Source organism: Centruroides vittatus, unplaced genomic scaffold (genome assembly GCF_030686945.1).
Source record: "Centruroides vittatus isolate TY-2023 unplaced genomic scaffold, ASM3068694v2 contig_875, whole genome shotgun sequence".
NCBI classification, from domain to species: domain Eukaryota; kingdom Metazoa; phylum Arthropoda; class Arachnida; order Scorpiones; family Buthidae; genus Centruroides; species Centruroides vittatus.
In genome coordinates this window covers 4,042,039-4,063,132 of record NW_027122567.1, presented here as the reverse complement: position 1 = coordinate 4,063,132, position 21,094 = coordinate 4,042,039, and the positions used below count along the sequence as shown (strand labels likewise).

General features: G+C 25.5%; 3 protein-coding genes across 5 annotated transcripts in view; 1 reads left to right on the top strand and 2 right to left on the bottom strand.

Annotated features, from left to right (window-relative positions):
• Window positions 1–21,094, top strand: part of LOC136983044 (CD9 antigen-like) — a 285,455-nt gene that overhangs the window by 87,216 nt on the left and 177,145 nt on the right. The window lies entirely within an intron of this gene.
• On the bottom strand, window positions 946–15,524 carry LOC136983066 (uncharacterized). Its single transcript, XM_067279698.1, has 5 exons — window positions 15,366–15,524; window positions 5,628–5,751; window positions 5,043–5,171; window positions 4,723–4,865; window positions 946–1,208 (listed from the first exon to the last, which is right to left on the bottom strand). Exons 2-4 carry the CDS (start codon window positions 5,711–5,713, stop codon window positions 4,724–4,726), a joined length of 357 nt encoding a protein of 118 aa, XP_067135799.1. The 5' UTR covers window positions 5,714–5,751; window positions 15,366–15,524; the 3' UTR covers window positions 946–1,208; window position 4,723.
• eas (ethanolamine kinase 1) overlaps window positions 20,703–21,094 on the bottom strand; it is a 59,854-nt gene continuing 59,462 nt past the window's right edge. For all 3 annotated transcript variants that reach the window (XM_067279644.1, XM_067279642.1, XM_067279643.1), the window contains one exon: window positions 20,703–20,963. In XM_067279644.1, the coding sequence (XP_067135745.1) occupies window positions 20,894–20,963 (70 nt within the window). In that variant the 3' untranslated portion in view covers window positions 20,703–20,893. The remainder of the gene's footprint in view (window positions 20,964–21,094) is intronic.

Sequence of the window (21,094 nt, the reverse complement as noted above, 5' to 3'; positions counted from 1 at the left end):
TTAAATAAGAATTTATATTCAAATTTTCTTTACATTGAATAAATACCCAAGAAAATGTTTTAACATGCAGATTATATCATTAATGGTCTCTATACAATTTGTAAATAGGATAATGCTTATTAAAATTATGTTTAATGTCAATATTTAAAGTTAGTTTTTTAATAAACAAAATCTAAAACCTGTTGTATTAATATTTATATAGATTTAATTATATTAATTAGATGAAATATGTTTGCATAAAATTCTATTCCTTGAATATTAAAACTGTATTAAATTTTGTTTAAATATAATACAATATAGATTCTCAATACTTTAACAGCTTTCGTGGCTTTTATTTAACTTTTAAAATGATAAAAACAATGTTTGAAAACTGTTTATTCTGCGTTAGACGTTTCAGCTTAATGTAAATGATCGACTTATCGTCGCAGCAACGATTTTAGCTTAGAGAAACCTTTTATAAGTCGTCTAAACTGACCATTAAGAGAAAGAATTGTGAAAAATTTCCACTTCAAAACACAGATGAGATTTTTTTTTAAATCCTAACTTTCGAATTATATCTATTTAATATCGGAATTACTTTCTATGTTTAATTTTTTTTTATTTATTTATTTTAAATTGCAATTAAAATTAATTCAGTTGAATTCACAATTTGGAAAAAGGATACAAAAATATAATATAATTATCAGATCAAAGGAATCCGAAAAGTTTAATTCTTCAAAATAATTTATTAAATAGAATATAAATAGCTAAATTAAATATGTAAAATAGGAAAATAGATATAAAATGAAAATACCCATGGAGGAAAAAAATTATTTATGTATATTTTAATTAGAAAGAGAAATTTAATATTTTTTTCATTAATTGTATTGAAAGAATTAAAGTTTTCGTATAGCGAAATAAGTGTATACAGGAAAGAATTATTAAACTATGACTCAATGCAAAAAATTATTGAAATTAGTCATCTTTATTAAACATTTATTACTACATATACAGTATATATATATATATTTTTTTTGTGTGTGTGTATGTGTGTCTGTGTGTATGTATGTATATGTATATAATTAATTTATAATTCTACATAAATAAGCCATACCTAAGAAAATATAGTTACACTGTTGATAAATTATTTTAAAATAAAAAAGGACATACAGATATTGTATAAACATAAACAGCACTGAAGAATATAGTTGGTCTTATTCAATCATTATCTGTAAAGAAAATGTTTTTGTGAGTAAATATTAAAATAAATATAAATATATATATAGACTATGTTTAAGTCAGAAAAATTAAAGGAATTACATTAATAAACAAGAATAAATAATTATTTGATTGTACTATTTTTCAAAAACTTTTTAACTTATTCATACTTTCTAACTAAAGCCTTACATAAATCAATTCATTCATTGTGTTTTCACATACACCATAACTCTACTTCGTTCTTTGTATAGTGAGTTTCCATTTTTTTTTTTTTTTCCAACCTTTTATAAGAAAATTAGTCAACCGCATGCTGGCAGCTTTGTTAATTATTTTGACAAAATGAGAAAAACATAGTTTGAAGTAGAGGATGATCTATGTATTCATCTAATCTATTGTTATTTTTTCAGGAGAAAATTAATTTAAAAATAAATGTCAACTGTCATAACAATTTTTCAGTACCATGACAGCATAACATTTAAAATATATACTATTAAATCACTTATGTAACATATAATTGAAAGCTTCCGAATAATTTCGTATTTGCTTTCGCCAATTCTAGAATTAAACTACAGAAAAGTCCATAAGGGGGAAAAATCATTACAAATCAAGCTTTTTTACGTGTAAAATTTGAAGATATATTTTGAATAATCAGGAAGTATTTGTTTCAAAATTTACTATATATATAAATTGCTGAATTCCAAGGGAAGGTATTATAATTATGTACGGTGTCTTTGTATAAAAGCATGTCTTTGTCGTTCCTTTTAACAGACTTAGGAACTAGCAATGAAGTCCAATTTGTTGAAGAAGAGAACATCAAATTGCACGAAAGTTTATTTTTCTGATAAATTCTAACCTGGAAGGAATTTAGAAAGACTTTCTAATAAGAATAAAGAACTGTTTTGAAAAATCCAGGAATAAACTCTGAAAATAGTTTTACACATTTTCAAAATTTTAAGAATATTTATATTTCTTTATATAGAAATTAATAAATTCTATCCTTTATAATACATTTATATTATCGAATATGTATTAAATAATCTCTATAAGTTTCTAGAAATCGTTTAATGATTTATAGAAACCATTTAAGGAATGGTTTCAAGAGGCGTTTGTGTAAGTCAATATGCAAATAATATAGTAAATAATATCCCTTTAATATAAATAATAAAAATCATAACTCGAAAAAAATCTATATTTATTCTTAAAAACATTATTTTGGATTTTTGGTCAACTCTACTAAATAAAGACTCGTGTTCAACGTGCAACATTGCTCCTCTACGTCATTCGCAAGTTATGTTAATTCAAAATGTAATACGGCGGAAACAAGTATCAACATTGATGATGATCGCCTCATAAACTTATACTTACAACACAATAGTGAAGGCCGTGACGTAGGAGAATTATATTAATGCGAGTAGACCGAACAAAGACAGTCATAATTCTATCAGAATATTAAGTAAGAGAATTACGTTTAAATTACATTAAAATTGATTGAAATGATATTACAAATAAATGGCATGATATTTTGAATTAAGTTTTTGGAGCTGTTAATAAAACTCGCATTCATTCTTAAAGCTCGATTTCTTGATAATTTATTTATGAAATATAATTTCTAATCGCATTCAATTATTACTTAACAAATTATATTTTGATAGAATAATATAAATTATTAATACTTATAAAAAAGACCTTTCGGAGGTAACGGAGAAATCCTTACAACTTACTTTTTGAGCGCTCAGTATATTAAAATAAGGAGTGTTAAAAAATTAAATTGTATTTTTCAATTAATAAAACAATCAAAAATAAATATTTTTTACTTAATACAGTAGACAAAAATATAATGGAATGAATAATTTGTAACAAATCTACTTGAGGCCCGAGCCAAATGACTCTACTGTTCCCCCTTGACAGGACCAACTTATAATACATTTAATTTCAGAAAAATGTTTTTTAATTATAATTTTTTGTGTATTAATTACTTTCATCGTAAGAAATCTCACTCGGGATTTTTAAACAATTGTTTTACTACTTTAAATACATTAAGATGTGTACTAGGGATCGATTAATGTAATTTTAAAAACAGTTTGAAAGAAAGCAGAATATAACAGGAAGAAAGAACTTTTCAAAACGTTAAAACATTTAATACTTAAGGTGTTTTAACGTGTTTGGAAGCGTATAAGGACACGAATCTTTAAAAATAAATTAATACGAAGATAAAAGTTTCATTCGAATCATTCACACTTTGTCACTATTTATATGTAATTAGCTACTATTTAGCATCATAAAGAATGTTTTGCTTTATAAACATTCTTATAACAACAACTTAAGAATAAATTAAATAAATTAATCTAATGTTTTCTGAACATCATCCATTCCATTGAAACAAGCATTTAAGATTAAATCTTGAATCTTTCTGTCAATGTAATTTTAATCTTTAAACATCCTTTATTTATTTATTTATTTTTTTAACGTTTAAACATTCTTAAAACACTAAAACTAAAATAAAATAAATCTAATTTCTCAGAAAGATTGACTAAATTACTCTAATACTATATACTGTATAATAAAGTGAAAAGAATAAATAGATGAGTCTAGTGATAAAAATTTAATTGAATAATTTAAGTCCTTATAAACCCGTGAAATATTTAAATAATTAAAATGTTTGTCAATAAAATAAATAATTAATCAATTAAATATTTCTTTGAAAAATATCAATAGGCAGACCGATCTCTATTTCGGAACGTTTCGTTTAATTAAAATTAACGAAGATATTATGCACTTAAATTTTTAAATCGGTTGGAAAATTATTAAAATGGAGATTAGCCTTCAAAAGCATTTAACATTTTATTAAAACTTTTAATCTTTAAATTAAGATATTTTTAATTTATAGTCTAACTAATGGAGTAATTAAGTTATTATTATTATTATTATCTGTTTATCATAATTAAATTATAAAGAAAATGTAGAAGAAAGTGTTTTATTTTAAACAAATCTAGTATTTGAATTTATTAGAATGAGCAAAAATTGTAATTTTTAAACATATTTTTAATTTATTTAATTTAAAATATATGCTCTAGATCTCAAATTAGTAGTGTCTTGCCCCCGTACATTATAATTTTTCTGGTAACAACAGAGATATGTCGGTCATCTATTTAACTCCGTTGTGAACGAAATTTTTGATTTGGAATCACGTGACTTCCTGTCTATACCGGAAATTAGTATGTGCCTCCTGCCCCAATCTTTCCATATCTGGTCTCGACTTTCATCTATCTAACACTGTTCTCTATATTAAGGAAGGGCTGACAGACAGCCGGCCGATTTATAGGTCTACAATTTTTTTTCAAATTGCAGCCTAATAAAATAAATGTATCAACTGCAGCATATCATTATATTCTGAATTTAAGCAGTCGATAAACTCTACCTTCTGCAAGCAATTGTAGAAATTAATTATATGCAATTTTCTGTTACTTGATTTTTAAAATCAAAATCAACAAGCTTTATGCCATTATAATAAAATTCTACACTAACTTTAATTTGTATATCTCCTCAAATCCGTCATTAAGTCCCAGAATCGAGCATTTTCGGCGTATTCTTTTTCTTTTAAAGGATCGTCGAAAAGTTCGCGCAAATCATCCATTTCCGTGACGTCGTTAGAACGCTTCCGTTTTCCCCTGTTTAGTAGGAATTTAAAAGAAAATTAAATTATAATTTATAGAATTAAAAGATATAATATATTAAATTTACGTAATATCGATCAATTATATGTTTTAGATTAATAATATTTAATAATAAACGATAAACAATTTAAGTTTATATTTAAAGAAAATTTATTTAGTGGATTCACTTACACTTTCAGAGGATCAATTACTCCGAATGCAATAGGCGGTCTTCCGCGATTTTTCTGTTTAGCGAGGTTAATGAGAGTTTCAAGTTCGGCCAATCGTTGATCTGATATCCCACTTCTTTTATCCCTAAAGCTTATTTATAATTTATAATTATTTATTTATTTAATTTATAATTTATCATTAATTGTAATCAATTTAATTTAATTTATAATTATGATCAATTATGTCACCCAATCGCTAATCGTAGCGATTGAGTGACGATTGAGTATCATCTAGCGTTTGGTTTTGATAAAAAATTTTAAAATTTTTATATAATTAAAAAATATTTAACGATTAAAAACCATATAAATCATTAATTTATTAAAAATAACATTTAAAATTAAATTTAAAACTTAAAAAAATTTCTTACTACGAAGATGGCCGCCATTTTTATTTTAGTCAGAAAATTATGTAAGTTGTATGATTTTTAGAAACGATAATGATTTGTAATGAGTTTTAAATGTTTTATTTTAAAGATAAATGAAGTTGTTAAAGTAAAAAAAAAGAAGAGAAAATATTGCTCGTGTAGGCTAATCAGAATGAACTTACCTATAGTGGGGCATGGAGAAAGTAATGGTCAAGATAAAAAGAAAGAAAATAAACGTTAGGAGACTCGAACCACGATGTAACCTCATCGTTCTATTGATTACTGTGGTCTCGGCTTTCGATGTGACTGGAACAACAGAAAGAAGAAAAAGGTAACTTGGCAACTTTGACATAAGTCTTTTGTTTAAATCTATTGTTCACTACAACTTTTTTTTAACTCATTCTAAAGCAATTTAACAAAGATCTTGCATCATCCAGTTATATACTTGTTACCGTTTCTACTTAAAATAGCAAATTCTGTTTAAAATTTTTAAATTCCTACATTATCGGGTTTCCAACTCCATAATACACAATAAGTAAGTCCGGTGATCGTTTATTATATACACTAATTCGAATACAAGCAAGTAAAATATACAGGTATAAATATTATATACCTTATACATATATAAAAGTACAGTAAAACCTCGATTTAACGGACTAATTCAAGGTGTCCGTTAAAGCCAAAAAAGTCAATTTATCATAAAGTAGGTTTGTTGAGTGCTTGTGTTAGTTTGTTTTTACATATGTAGATACATACTTAGTTTTAATTGCACAAACGTATGAGGAATTTAATTTCGCAGAAAAGTTATAAGTGCATTTGTACTGACTGAAATTCCGTGGCAAAAAAAAACAAGTAAGCCTGTGAAATAAACAAACAAACATTGTTTTTCTTTTGGAAAATACACTTTATGAGCGATGACTTGAATTTAAAAAATAACCCGTTAATTAATTACATAAAAAAAAACGTTAAATCGAGGATTTACTGTAATAAGATATATTTTTTTCTGTTATTTGACATTGAGTTAGAAATAAAATAGATAATACCTGTAGTAGTCATAAATATGATCATATAATGTCCTATATCATGAATTTATTCAGAAGAATAACAATATTGACAATATGCTCTAAAAAAAGTTACTTTGGTGTTTCAATCAAACGAGAAAGACATCTTATGTTATCTAATCCATCATAATGGAGACAAAACCTCAGGGACATTACTTCTGTTGGATTTTCTTCAACATATCGCTAATCGACTGGTTTGTGTTTGACTTCGATGGTCGTTCCTTTAAGAAATGACAGTTTTGGCAATTTAATTATTGAAAGTGGAAACATTATCGATTTCAGTTTATTTTAATGCTGCTGTTAAACATTTCCATATTTGTAAATAATCAATAAGCCATTACTGAAAAATGTTTATTCTTTTTATATTCTTCACACAATTGTTTAAATTTTAATTTACAATCTGCGACTATAATAAACGAACGGTTATTTTTAAAATAAAATTTTAATTTGATATTTTTCTTTGTAGAACCTTAACTTTCCAGGAAAATACAATGTAGCCTAATATGTAATCACTACACAACATTATATAGGTATACTGTATAATTGAATTTGCCCTATACCCTATACATATTTTATAATCTGTATCTTCTCGCATGAAATTGAATTTTTTGATTAGTTACTCGCGTGAAAAGAAAAAGTTTGATAAATTGATAGAATTTAAATTTTTTAAAAGAAAGATAATCAATCATCACATTCCTCGAATCTTTACAAAGAATTAAAGCAAAGAAAAACCAACACTGCTTTGGAATCAATAATCGAATTCCGAAAAAAACGTTGTCAATCTAAATTTGTTTTCTTTTAGTCTGTATTAGAAATTTACAAAATTCTTCTAAAGGAACACGTTTATTGAGTTAAAACCCAGAGATAAATCATAGAGACGTGTTTAGCATAATTGATTTTGCTTACATAAATTTGCATTTACAATGCTTTTACTCTGAAAGATTGTGGACGATTAAAAATTTGAATGATTTTTTTTTAATACAAATATGCCACTTATTCTAATTTGATGTTAAGCAACGATGCCTGTTTGTTGATTGTTGCCTTGTGAAACTTACTCTAATGACTAGGGAGCATGTAGATGGAGTGTGTTGATTGTGGTGAGCGTTACACTTAATGAACCTCTTCACTTCGGATTACAGGATTTTCTAAGAAGACTTAAAAGCTTTGTAAAGAGCAAGTCGAACATTTCCAATAAAAACCAAAAACGAATCGATAATTGTTTTCGGATGTGATTTCTTTTCTAGACAACTCATTCGATAAATGTCTTTATAAAACTATTTATTAATCGTGGATTTTTTTTTCTTACTTTTGAATGGAAAAAAACCCCCAAAAAAATTGTCAATTCCGATGGAGTTTTTCTATTGGGTTACTTGCCAGCTGTCAATCTGAGCGCTAGATGAAAGGAAAACACTGTAAGATGGAAGACAAAATGGATATTTGTTGTTTTATGTCAAAAAAAGGTTTTAGATGGGTCTCAATTTAGAAAATGCAAAGAGGATGCACTCCATTTTCTTTATTTCTCGTTTTTATATTCAAAACAATATTTTAGTTTTAGATTAAAAAGAATAAAATTTGATAAAATTAACTTATTAAACTTTACAATTTAGTAATCTTTAAGTGTATTTTTAAAAAAGATTAAACAATACTTCCGAGCAACAGATCAAAGGTAATTTTATAATTGTTTATTATTTTTCTATGCTTTTAACTTTATTTAAAAGGTTTTTGACACTTGAAATATGAAAAAAAACAAAACAACATTAAGAAGATCATTCTTTATGAGTTATTTTTAACGTTTTGTGGATTAATGTTTAATTTGCCTTAACTGAATAAATCTCAAAAGATTACAAACAGCTTTCAATATACAAAAGATAATAACAAATCGTGTATGATTACTTTAAAATAATAATCATAAATTTATTTATTAATAAAAATTGAATACTACATATATTGTAAACGTTCTAATTACAATGAACGTGGTTTATAACGTTCTAATAAATTGTATTTTAGGAGATTTCCTGGAGTAAAAGTCGAAAACTCTTCTTACAGGATGCTTAGAAGAAACTCTCTAACAAAAATAACGAACAGTTTGTTGTTTTTACTCGAATTATAGGAATTACAGAATACCTTTCCCGAATAGAAATCTTCAATCTGTTATTTACACAATTTCTTCTGAATGTTTTCAAAAGAATATTATGAAATGATAGGAAATTATAAAAACACTTCACCGTAAATATAATTTTAAATTCTTTCTCTCATTTATATATTCATATATTAAATGATAAAACCGAAATTTAGTTTAACAAAAGCTTTAACTTTAAGAAAGGGTTATAGTTAATTAATATTAATAATTAAGTGTCATAAAGTCAATTAAAAGAAACGGGACACTTTTAAACCTGTCCGTTTAAATAAAAATGTTACAACTCATACATTTTATATTAAAGACTACAGTAATGAGGGAAATATAAAGAAGACAAATTACAAGAAACTTGACTTTGAATAGAAAATTATTAATAAATGACACGGTGAAGTAAATAGCAAGGACAACTCTATTAATTTTAGTAATGATTTTGGCTTGAATGAACAGTGTGAATTACAGATTGGTAAACAGTGAATCTCTTAGGAAAGGTTTATTCACTCAAGCTGATTACAGTATTTAACATTCGTGTAAATTAAGTAAGATTTGTATTAAAACACTATATTTTAGATGAAAGTTTGAACTGATTTTAAAGTACGATTAGAAGGAGTTTTAACAATTAAATTTTCTTATCGTTTTGAAAATTTAATTTATAGTGTTTACTAATGACTCGGATAAATTTACCGAGGAAAACAGAACAAAGATCTAAATCGAATGCTCTTTTTAGAAAATATTTGTTTAAAGTTTGTTTATTCTTAAGAGTTTCTATCAACTCGTAAAATTTTATGAATGTTTCCATATAAATATATAAAATTTAGATTAATTAAATTAATAGGATTAAGCAAGCCCTTCTCTCTTTCAATTTTTCCCCCTTCTTCTTTCGATTTTATGACGTTTTCGTTTTACGACTTTATTATCAAGCTCATATATCTGATTTTTAAACATCGGATATTGGTGATTTTACGTCAGTTTACGGTACATCATTTGACACCTGACGTAAATGAAATTTATGGTGTTACATGACTTGTAAAAACACTTTTCGGAAATGCTTCACTCTCGTGTCACATTCGGTTGATACATAAATGATGTTTAGATAAATTACTCTAATATATATACATTCTTTCATTACAAAATTGAGACTGAAATTTTTATAATAAAGATTGATTATTTCTTCACATCGAAAGGGAGTTATATATGAGATCACAACCCCCCTTTTAATCCTCGTATAAAGCCTTATTTAATACAGATTAGTTGCAATTATTTTACCAATTAAAACCTTCTTACCTTTTAAATCCAATTGGGTTTTACTTCATAGAATCTAACTAAATATTCTAGAAAAATAACAATTTTTATTTTAAAAAATAATGCAAGAGCGATTTTTTTCATATCTTGTTTTCACTTAAATTTTTAACTTTCTTTTGTTAATTAAATTATATATAAATAAAACTCTCGGTTTTCTTTTTATTTTAAATCTCAAAATGACTTGTTTACTTAACATCTTTCGCTGATTATTAAGATATTTTTTTTAAATATTTATGTCATTGAAAGTATTAATACAAGGACGTTATATATTATTTTTTTTTAAAAACGGAAATGTTATCAAATTAATAAAACAAAAAAAAAAGTAAGAAGAAATTTGTTACAATTCCTTTGACGAAGATCGTATTTATTTTTAATTAAAACAGAGTAATTAAAGTTAATTCTGTAGAGGATAAATTTCTTTATAGATTTGTAAAATGTTTAATTAATGTATATATATATAAACATTATGTACAATTATTATATATAATTTAATCTTACATATTACAGATTTTCCTTAAACGTATTAGTTATAAGCTTTCCATGTCTAATTAACATAACACAGGTTAAAAAGTAAGATTTAAATTAATTTCTTAAAGTAAATTTATTCTAAAAAAACAATATAATTAATTTACTGTATTTTTTCCTATTAAAATTATATAAATATATATTTATTTATTTTCCTCGTGTGCTGTTTATCTGTCACCTCAAGTAATTTTTAATTACATTTTAAGTACAGTTTACTCATATTTTAATAGTTGTTGATTTATAATAGCAAAAATAAAAATCGTATTATCTTATTATACCACTGAATTGGACTTTCATACATTTAATGTTGATAAAATATAATTACATTGGGAATTTTAACATAAGCTGATCTACGTAAAGGCGAGCTCTATGAGATTAATTAAGAGAATAATTGTCACGTGGGGAGGAAGAAAATCTCCTTTTCTATGCTTAATTAAGGTACTAATTCAAATTTATGTTGGAAATCTAAAATTAAAAAGCTTATACATACAACGTTTAAGTCACGAGATTACGAGCATACTCATTTATAATGTTTATGAATGAATTAAAGATAAATTGTTAATTATTTTTCTATAGAATAGTTCCGTGTACCTAAAAGAAGAGTTAAAAGTAATCTGTATTTTATTTTAATTTATTGATTCTTAAAAAAGCACACTATTAATATATACAATTTATTATTTGAGAGAATTCGGTCTTGGTGTCAATTATAATTATTAGAGCATTGGATCCGATCCTTGCTATAGGAGACTATCGATCAACTCGTAATCAATTGCAATTGTAAAGCGGAAATCAGTTAAGTCATGTGTCATAATCAAATCTGTGTACTTTCCTGTGTCTTGGAGTTGACATTTGTTAAGAGAAACTCTCTTATAGTGAGTTAATTTATACATATTTTACAAAAGTTCTTAGATGGCTTGGGTGGTTAGAAGAGAAGATGAATTGGTTAAACGAATTTAGAACTTTGGAACAAAGAGAAGTAAAGATAGGCCAAAGAAATACTGGAAATTAGTAGTTAGGAAAGATTTAAAGTTACAGTTAAATGAGGAGATAGCTCACAATAGGATAGTTTGGAGGAATAGTAAGTCAGAACTCCGATCCCTCTTTGAGAGGGGACAGGAATGGACGATGATGATGATGATTCATCTCTTCGAACAGTGGCGCAGTTGAACGGATAGCAAAATTTTTAATGCGAATTTAATAAAAATTCCCACCTTATGTGACCGCTAATTCGTAAGAAGTATAGAAATAAAAGACACGAAAAACATAAGAAAAATGAATTTTGATTAGGAAAAGATTTGTTTGGAAAATTTTCTAGTGTTTTTTCCCTCTTTTTCTTTAGATGGTGCCAGGGTCTCTCGGCTCCCTTTTGAGTGCCACTCTTTAATTTCTGAAGAACTAACCTAGTTTTTAATAGCGATCTTCACAGAAATATTTAATTGAAGAATTTTAAAATGCTGTAAATCTAAATTCTTAGCTTATGTATATATTATTTTAAAAATAGCCATTACAATTCTCAAGAAATGTATTCACTAAGTTATTGTACAGAATTAACAGGTTATCGCTAATTAACGACAATTAATTACGATCAAAATAGTTACGTGTCACCCTTCTATTGATCAAATTTACTCAGTTACCATCTTTTATGTAATTAGAATCTAATGTGTATCAAGCAAATATGACTAAATATAATATATCGCTTAAATGTGTTTTAAGGGTATAAATCAGTTGAATTCATTTATTAATTAATATATTAATTCATTTCAATTAGAATGTTACTTAAATTATAATGAATAATCTAGCTTCTAATTGAATGTGGTATCCTAATCAACAACGTATAATTACAAATTTCGTAGGAATATACGTACCTTGAAATAAAGTTTTTCAAAGAAAAATGCAGTTAAATTTAATATATTTTTGCAATTACGAACACATTTCTATTCGATAGAATCGGAGAATGAGTTGTATTAACTTAAAATAAAGTTATTTTTACTAAATTTAAATATTAACTATAATAATAAAGTTAATTGTAATAAGCCTTAGACTTTATTATCCATTATTTAAACGGTTATGAAGGGGGCTTATCAACGAGAAATTTGATAACTTTAGAAAATATAATCCAATACACATCTGATAAACTCAGCTACACTTAACAGTTATGATTCTATTTATTTTGATAACCCGATCGTAAGTGGAGAGAATCAGAAATTAATATCCTGTTTTATCAAACTTATTTAAAAAGGTTTATATCTTTAACTTTCTCAAAATCATAACAAAAATTCAATTTTCTTACTTGTTTTTACCCGTTATTTTTCTAAAAGATTAAACTAAAACAAGTTATTTTAGAGGAAGAATAAGTGTCATTTATCTCGAATAAATGTATCTTACGGACTAAATGGAATAAGTAAATTGAATAGTTCTTAATCGAATATAAATATTCTTATTTAAATACGTATTTAATGAGATTTTATTTATTGTAATGAGTCATAAAAGAATCTTCGCTTTATTGTTTATGTTCCTATATATTTAATTTTATGGATCATTATCTAGGGAATCCCATTTATATTTTTATTCGATATCCGATATAAATTATCTGTATATCTGCTAAATTTTATTATTATAACATTATTCTTTTATAGTCATGCATAAATCGATGAATAAAACGTATGGAATTTACAGTTATTGTTCAAAACAATATCAAAAAATGTATTTAAAAGACATAAATTTGATGAAGAAAACTAAAAGAATGAATATAATTCGAAGTGAAATTTCATGTATTTGTCTCTAAAAAAAGAAAAAAAAACTATATATTTAACCTCATTAACAATTATAAATTAATCGATATTTAATTATGACAGAATCATTATTTTAAAATTATTATTTATGAAATAAATAATAATTTTATTAACTTTAAATTATTCAGGTGAAATTCTTTCAAATATCTATATATATATATATATATTTCCTCTTTAGATTTACGCAGTTTTAACGAATTCGTTTAATGGAATATTCTTGTCTGCTTAGGACATAAAAAACATTTTATTTTAGTTTAAAAAAGTTCAACTTTATTGGCGATTATTGAAAATTTCACTAGGGAATTTTCAATTTATTTCAATTGATTTAAGTCCTGATTTACTTAACATATTTAAGAATTGTTTATCTGTTAGAGGGGAGAAAACTGGATTTTTTATGAAAATAAAATATTAAATTTAAGTGGGAGAAATATATAATAAAAAAAATACACAGATTTTATTTATATATGCTTAGCAGTGAATTATAAATCATACTATTTTAGCAAATTAAAGAATTAATACTTTTATACCGTTTCCCCGTAGTAAGAAAATATATGTTATATATGAACTAGAAGTATACAAAGAAAAGATGGGACTACATCTAATTGAAGACTTGAGAAACAAAACAAACTTATACTGTTCTGTTTATAGTATTAAACGTTACCTATCGCTACAGGCAATGCTTTTAGAAAAAACACGAAAGCAAATCAAATGATACTGAAGAAACCTGCTATTGGTTCTTTGTATTCAGAATATCAAAAATATTTGTATAAGACTATTTGATATCTTGGTATACAGAATTAATTTTTCAAAATATAACACGGCTTTAATTGTCCTTTCAAATGTTATTTCTTACCGCTACGTAAGTAAAAACATATCAGTTTAACTTTAAAAATCTTTGACTTATTGCTAAAATATTTGGATTGTTTAAGGGATTAAGTTCTATAAATAAAATATGTGATATTTTGATTCTATGTTACATTTTTAGCTTTCGATTCTTATGAATTTCAAGCGCGAAGGTCGTAGAAATGTCAAGATAATGTGTAATTAACGAGTTAAAATTCGTTATATTCGTATATTTTTAATAATATATAACATTAGATAAACTTATTAAAGATAATTAATACGAAAAAATAAATTAGATTCGTTTCAAAATTCGATCTCTAAGATTAATAATTGTTATGTATGAAAAAATGTGAATGTTTAACTTTGATTTTTTTAATTAAAATCCTTTATAGATGTTTCTTCTAATTATTTAAACTGCATATATTTATTTTTTTTTATAAAGTTCGAATATTTTCTTATAGGAAAGTAATACAGCCATTAATTAAAAGAGTTAAAAATTTAATAAAGCCAATTAGTTATTAAAACTTCTGCTATAATTATTCTCTTTTATTTTTAGTAATATCATGTAGAGATCAATCATGCTTCTTTAACGAATAAGTAAAAATTTATTTTTTTACTTTTTTATACTATACTTAAATATATATATATATATATTTATTTATTTATTTAAAGTGTCCCAAATTAATTTATAAAATTACAAGTTGCAAACAAACAGCTTGTTACCTTTGCACTTTCTATAGCTTTTTTTTTTCTTCAAACTTTTTGCAGTTGCAGACTTGACTCTTTTTTTTAATGGCTTGATCACAAAAGATGACAAGGATAAACAGTTCTATCTTGTCTGAAGTACTACTTAATAACAGTGCATCACAGGATAGAAGCACAAATCAGAGTATTGTCATTGCTACAGATAATATGTTTTGATGGTGACATATACAGTATATATATTAAAACTCGATAGATTTTTCAAGAAGAAAAATGAGGATTTAAAGTTAGTATGGCCTTCTCTTGTTACACAACGTACTTATCTTTTGTTACAAACTCTTTGTTATAAAAAGTTATATAAAATTGTCTGGATTCAAAGATTAACTCGAAATGAATAACATCGCACTTCACAGTTTTAAATGTAAACTTTTATTAAATAATTTAATTGTAATTAGTTAAATAATTATTTAAACAAATGACTAATTAAGTCTTTAAAACGGCGGTAATATAACGAAGCGGAGATTTTAAAATGACAATTAAAAGCATTGACGTCAAACTTACCTGAAAAGTACCGTCCCTGTAAAACTGTCTTTTTCTCAGAACAGTGCAATGCTACTAAGAAGCTGTATCGAGTGACAGGCGGATTTTTAGCGACTAATAGATGTCAACTCGTCTTATATGCAGGTGGCACGACAGTAAAGTAACGTAGGGTGTTTTCTTTAACATCTTTTGCAGTAAACGCGTAGGTGAATTGAGTCAGGTTAAACACAACCAATCACGAGCTTCTCCTGTGACGTCATCAGAGAATTACTTGTCTCACTGGACACTGAACTGAAAATTTAGTTTGGATTGAAGATTAAAGATCTATATTTTGAAATAATGTAACTGTCACGATGGAGAAATTCTTTAAAATTGTTCGAGTTAACAACTCAATTCGAAATTTATTTATTTATTTTCCTTATTTTTTTTTAATTTTTGGAGAGTCACACTCCGTCTAATCATTATCAAACTGTTATACTTGTTTAGTTGAACTATTACGGCTTTGCTCTATTTTTCCTGTGTCTGGCTGCGATATTAAACTGAACCGTAGTTAATACCATAACAGCTGTTTTCAGTTAAGAATGAAAAGAAAATCACTTCCCTAATATCCTCAATGTCCTATTACCGTGCATATTCACAACCAGTGGTGAGTTATAGAACGAAATATTAAAAATAAGTCACCATAGTTGGTCTGTCCTTCCATCCTGACCTATTTTTAAAGTTTTTAATAGTAAATTTCCTGTTTTTATACATGTTAAACAGAATTAATTTGCATTTTGCTTACAAAGAAAAACATTCTAAAAACGATAATAGATGCAAAAATGAATAACTCGATAACTCGCTGTAATGAAAGACAATTTTTAGATGGAGTTTAATCGAGTCGAATGTCAATTTTCATATCCTCTAGAGAAGTGGGATGAGGTAAAAACTGTACGGTGTCTTCAGTTTTTAATAGTTACACCAATATCATTTTATCCAATGCGCTGATATGGCGCCTAATTAATTTGTTATTCGTTATACGACGGCGTTATTATGACGTTCGATCAATCTCCCACACCTTAATTATCATGAAAGTACTTTATCTATCAATCTTAATTGTTTATGAATATATTTCTTACGAGCACGAAACTTATTTGATGTTCTCCTTTCGCTGATTGAGCCGTGATTTTATGACGTATTTATGTTAAAATCTCTCGATGATTGTGAAATTAATTTCCTAACCTTTGATATAAACAGAACATCGGATTTTCTACAAAGTATTTTAATTAGAAAAGTTAAATCAGTAGTAAAATATTATAAATTTTTTGTAATAAGACGTTTTGTCGATGATAAGAGATCATTGAAAGTAATACAGGAGAAAATAATATAATTGTGCGTATATAAAGAGAAAATGCCGGATTTGGACCTATATAAAGCTGGTATTTACGTAGTTTAGATGTAAAAACATGTAGGCAAATTCAGCTTTTATCAAATGCAAGTAAAATCCTTCGTGGAACTGGGAATAAACTGACTGAATTTATAAAATTCAATTTTTCTTTATCCCTATTCACGTGTTTCAACATTTTATCACTCGCTAAACGTATATAAAATGGTTTAAAATAATTTACAAAATACTTTCTAAGGTTTTATTAAAATTTTGCTTTATTTAAAGAGGTTCTTCTCCAAAAAAATATACATATTTTTTTATCTTTTATCATCTATCTATTCGAATTTTTTGTAAATTGACTTAAAAGTTCATTCAACTTTTAAAAAATTATTAAAGAAACACTATAGGATATCGGTGAATATATAAAGGCTATCAATGTTGATGAATGTTTGCTTGAAAATATGTATAGTTTTTCATAAAGCATAAAAATAGAGTCATTGACTTTGCGCTTCATTATATTTATTTCTTATTATTTTATATTAAAAAAATAAAAACAAAAAACAAATTACAAAAGTCTCCATTAATTCTTCCTTAAGATTATTACATTTGCATTTCCAAATTTACTGCCATCTGGTGGGAAATTAAAAATTCAACTAAGTGTGTTTGTATTGTTTATTATTTATAGTCGTTAAATCGGGGGTGAAGATCTATTTTAAATTCTTCTTATCCACTTATTATTGTAAACTATTTAATATTTCATGTTTTCCAAGTGTTGTTTATTCAGCGAGTAGTATATTTAAGGAAATATTCTTTAATATAAATATAAAAATAGCATTTACGATCTTTGGTTATACACTGCTGACGTCACTCAATTCCTGTAAGCAATCACTATAACCTACGAAATTCCATATAAAATAGTATTTTATTATGATTTAAGACTTCTCTAATGTTACATAAATCTCAGATTTGAAGGTTAATTTCCTTTCGATATTAAGTTCTTGAGTATTTTATTGACGATATTAATGGAATGCGCGTGTTTAATTTTCTGTACGTAACCATTGGCTAAATTTGATTCGAAATTACAAAATTCGAAATGTGATTGGTTAATTTTAGTCACTTAACAGTTTAAATTTTTAAACGCATCAATTATACCGCCATCTGTCGATTAATTTAATAACTAATTACACAATTTTTTAATTATTTTTATAGCTGCAGATATTCGATTAAAAACTATATTCTTATTTGACTTTCTATCAGTCATTTGATTAAGTTCGGTATTGATTAAAACATCAATCAGCCATTTAAGATAATGATATAAATTAGACCGTTGGTAACACCCACATGGCTAGTTGAACTAACACGAATCCAAAAGAAATGAATAATTAATCAGGATATATTTACTTCTTAATTAAATGTTGTAGTAAAAGTAAAAACACCAGAATCACTTCCGCACGCGAAACGCATAATAAACCATCGCGACATCACCTATTCAACTAATTGAAGTAGAGTAAAACTCCAATTATCCGAATTAATTGGGACTCGTGCCGTTCGGATATTCCGCATATCCGGATAATTGGATTTCTGTTTAAAATGGTCCTCTTTTGTTTCCTATTCAAACACCCTGTTATGTACAGTACGTGTGTACTTAATTACGTGGAAAAAGTATCTACAAATTAATATAGTGTATTTTCTGCATTCAGGAAAAAAATTGTTAAAAATAAATAGAAACAAATAGTAAAGTTGAAGGGCAAATCCGGATAATTGGAGTTTATTAATATGGAGTTTGTGGGGGGAACGATTTCGTTCTCCTGTTTGAAGCTTGATAATTCCAGTGCCTTTTGTCGAAAATTTCCGAAATTTTGCAGGGCGGTGTGTATTAGGGGATTCATACTATTAAATTTTGGTGGTTAAAGGTCGAGGGGGTGAGGAGATAAAGAGGATCGTGCGCAACATCTCCAGTAGGGTCGGACTTAATGACGATTTCACTCATTAGCATTTACAATTTTTAAAAAAAACCCATCCCTACCCTTAAAATTAAGCTTTTGGCTATTTTATAATTAAAATATAGTTTTTAATAATAAAATATCGTAACAGATGGCGCTACACGCGCAGTTTTAAATGTTGCCGGAAAAGTTAAGCAACTTGTTGCTAGATTTTTTTTTAAAACATTATACATCAACCGTTAATTCATTTCTATTTAGAAACCGTATTATTTAGAACTAATAACTATTTGTTTCCTCTGCAAGTAAATATGTAAACGTGTTTTTCCTGAAGAGAGATCAGAAAATTTCTTGTATATCATTTATTTTCATCAAATTTACATAGATAACAGATTTACTTCAAACATCTGATAAAACATACAAATTTTCCAATTTTACAAATATAGAAATCAAAATCATTATGTAATAAACACCACAAATCTTACAATTCAGTGATGATGAATAATAATTTTTTATTTTTAAATAGAAAAATATTTTAAAATTTTTCTCTTTTTTTTCTTATTTTCTATGCATGTTTTGATTAGATATTCTTCTTCTCGCTCTCTTTTTATTAATCTATACAATAGCCTTTATATACAAATGTATGAAGCAAACACATGTTATAGCACTCAACAAAAATAACCAGTGCAAAATAACAAGTCGATTTGGATAGGCTAATATTGCTTCGAGAAATAGGAACCAATTATAACAGTTTTAAGCAAAAATTAATATATGCTTTTTTATAATTCAGATTAATTTCTTTTATAACAGAGTTAAATTCTTTAAAATTGTTAAATTACAAAGCTTTGGTTTTGATGAAAATGATATGATAATATGTTTTTTTTTTTTTAATAATTCCACTTTATAATTTATGTGAAATGAAAGTAAATCAAATTTTGAATAAAACTTTTCTATATATATTTATTTTTTTTTATATGATATTTTTAAAAAGTTTCTTTAAAAATCATGATAAAAAGTATGTTTAGTCATAAAAATTTAAGATAATGATTGACTGTATACTCATATATTAAGTACTGTATAAATATTCATACTAATAGAAAAATTCTGCTTATCAAATGATGGCATGTATGCTTTGATCATTCTATCACGTTAGGAACAATTAGAATGAGATCAATTATTTTCACTTTACAGATCAAATACTTTGCACATTTGATATTCAGACATTCCTATTAAAATAATGCAATTAATATGTTACCGTCGAATACACTTAAACCTTCTTGATTTAAATTTGCCTGGAAGACTTAAAGATTTAAAAAAATTTTATAGTATCAAAATCTTTGGTAATTTAAAAGAAAATTTTCCTCAAATTTTCTTAAATTATAAACAAAAGTTTTTAATTTACTTTCATTTCTAGGTTTACAAAATTTTCATGTCACTATATATATATATAAATTTAACTTAAACAAAAGTTCAAGCATTTGCAAATAAGTATATTTATTATCACTTTCTTAAATTATTAAATAATCATATAAATATAATAAATACCCTCATTTTTTCATCTATAAATTATTTTTTCTATTCATTTTTAAACTCTGATGTTTTAAAATTTAATTTAATTTATTAAAAACATATTTAAATATATAAATAAGTTATATTAAATTATCATAACAATTTTATATATTTTAATAAATTAAGTAAAATTCATGTATTTCCACATTCATTACTGCAAATAAAACTTCTTGGCCCCACTATATAATTGTGCAAATTTGATTTTTTTTTTTCACTATTTAATTAGATCTTTTATACATATATATATATTAAAAGAGTTTTAAATAATACAATTATATATTTTATTTGTGATATGAAAATTGGAATTATTAACAAATTATATACTTGGTCATTATTAAAAATTATAAAACAAGCCAAGCAACTTGATCAACCTTAAAGGTTGAAAAACAGATTTACATACATTGTGATTTTGTAAATAGTGTGTGTAATTGTTTCTACTACATAGTTTACTCATTAAAATTTGCATCCATAATATACAACTATATCTAAATTCTTTTATTAATATTTAATATACTTCTGTCGTACATAAAAGGAATAAATTTGATGTGGAAATGATTATCCCCTGAGATAATTAAAATTAAATGCCAGTGATTGATTGAATTTTAAGAACAATTAAATATTTATAAATTAAACCTACTGCTATATTTCAATTATACATTTAAGTTGATTTATTTTCACGGAAATTTTAAGGCAAAAAACTCGTCCTTGCGGGCAAAATATTGATCCAGCCTTTCTTTAGCATACCTATAAAACAATTTAAATTATTTAAATAAATGCAACAATGTTCAATTTTAAACAAAAATTATATAATGTAATTTCCTAAATATCAATAATAGTAAATAAGGAAAATAAATAAATCACTAGAATTCACCATT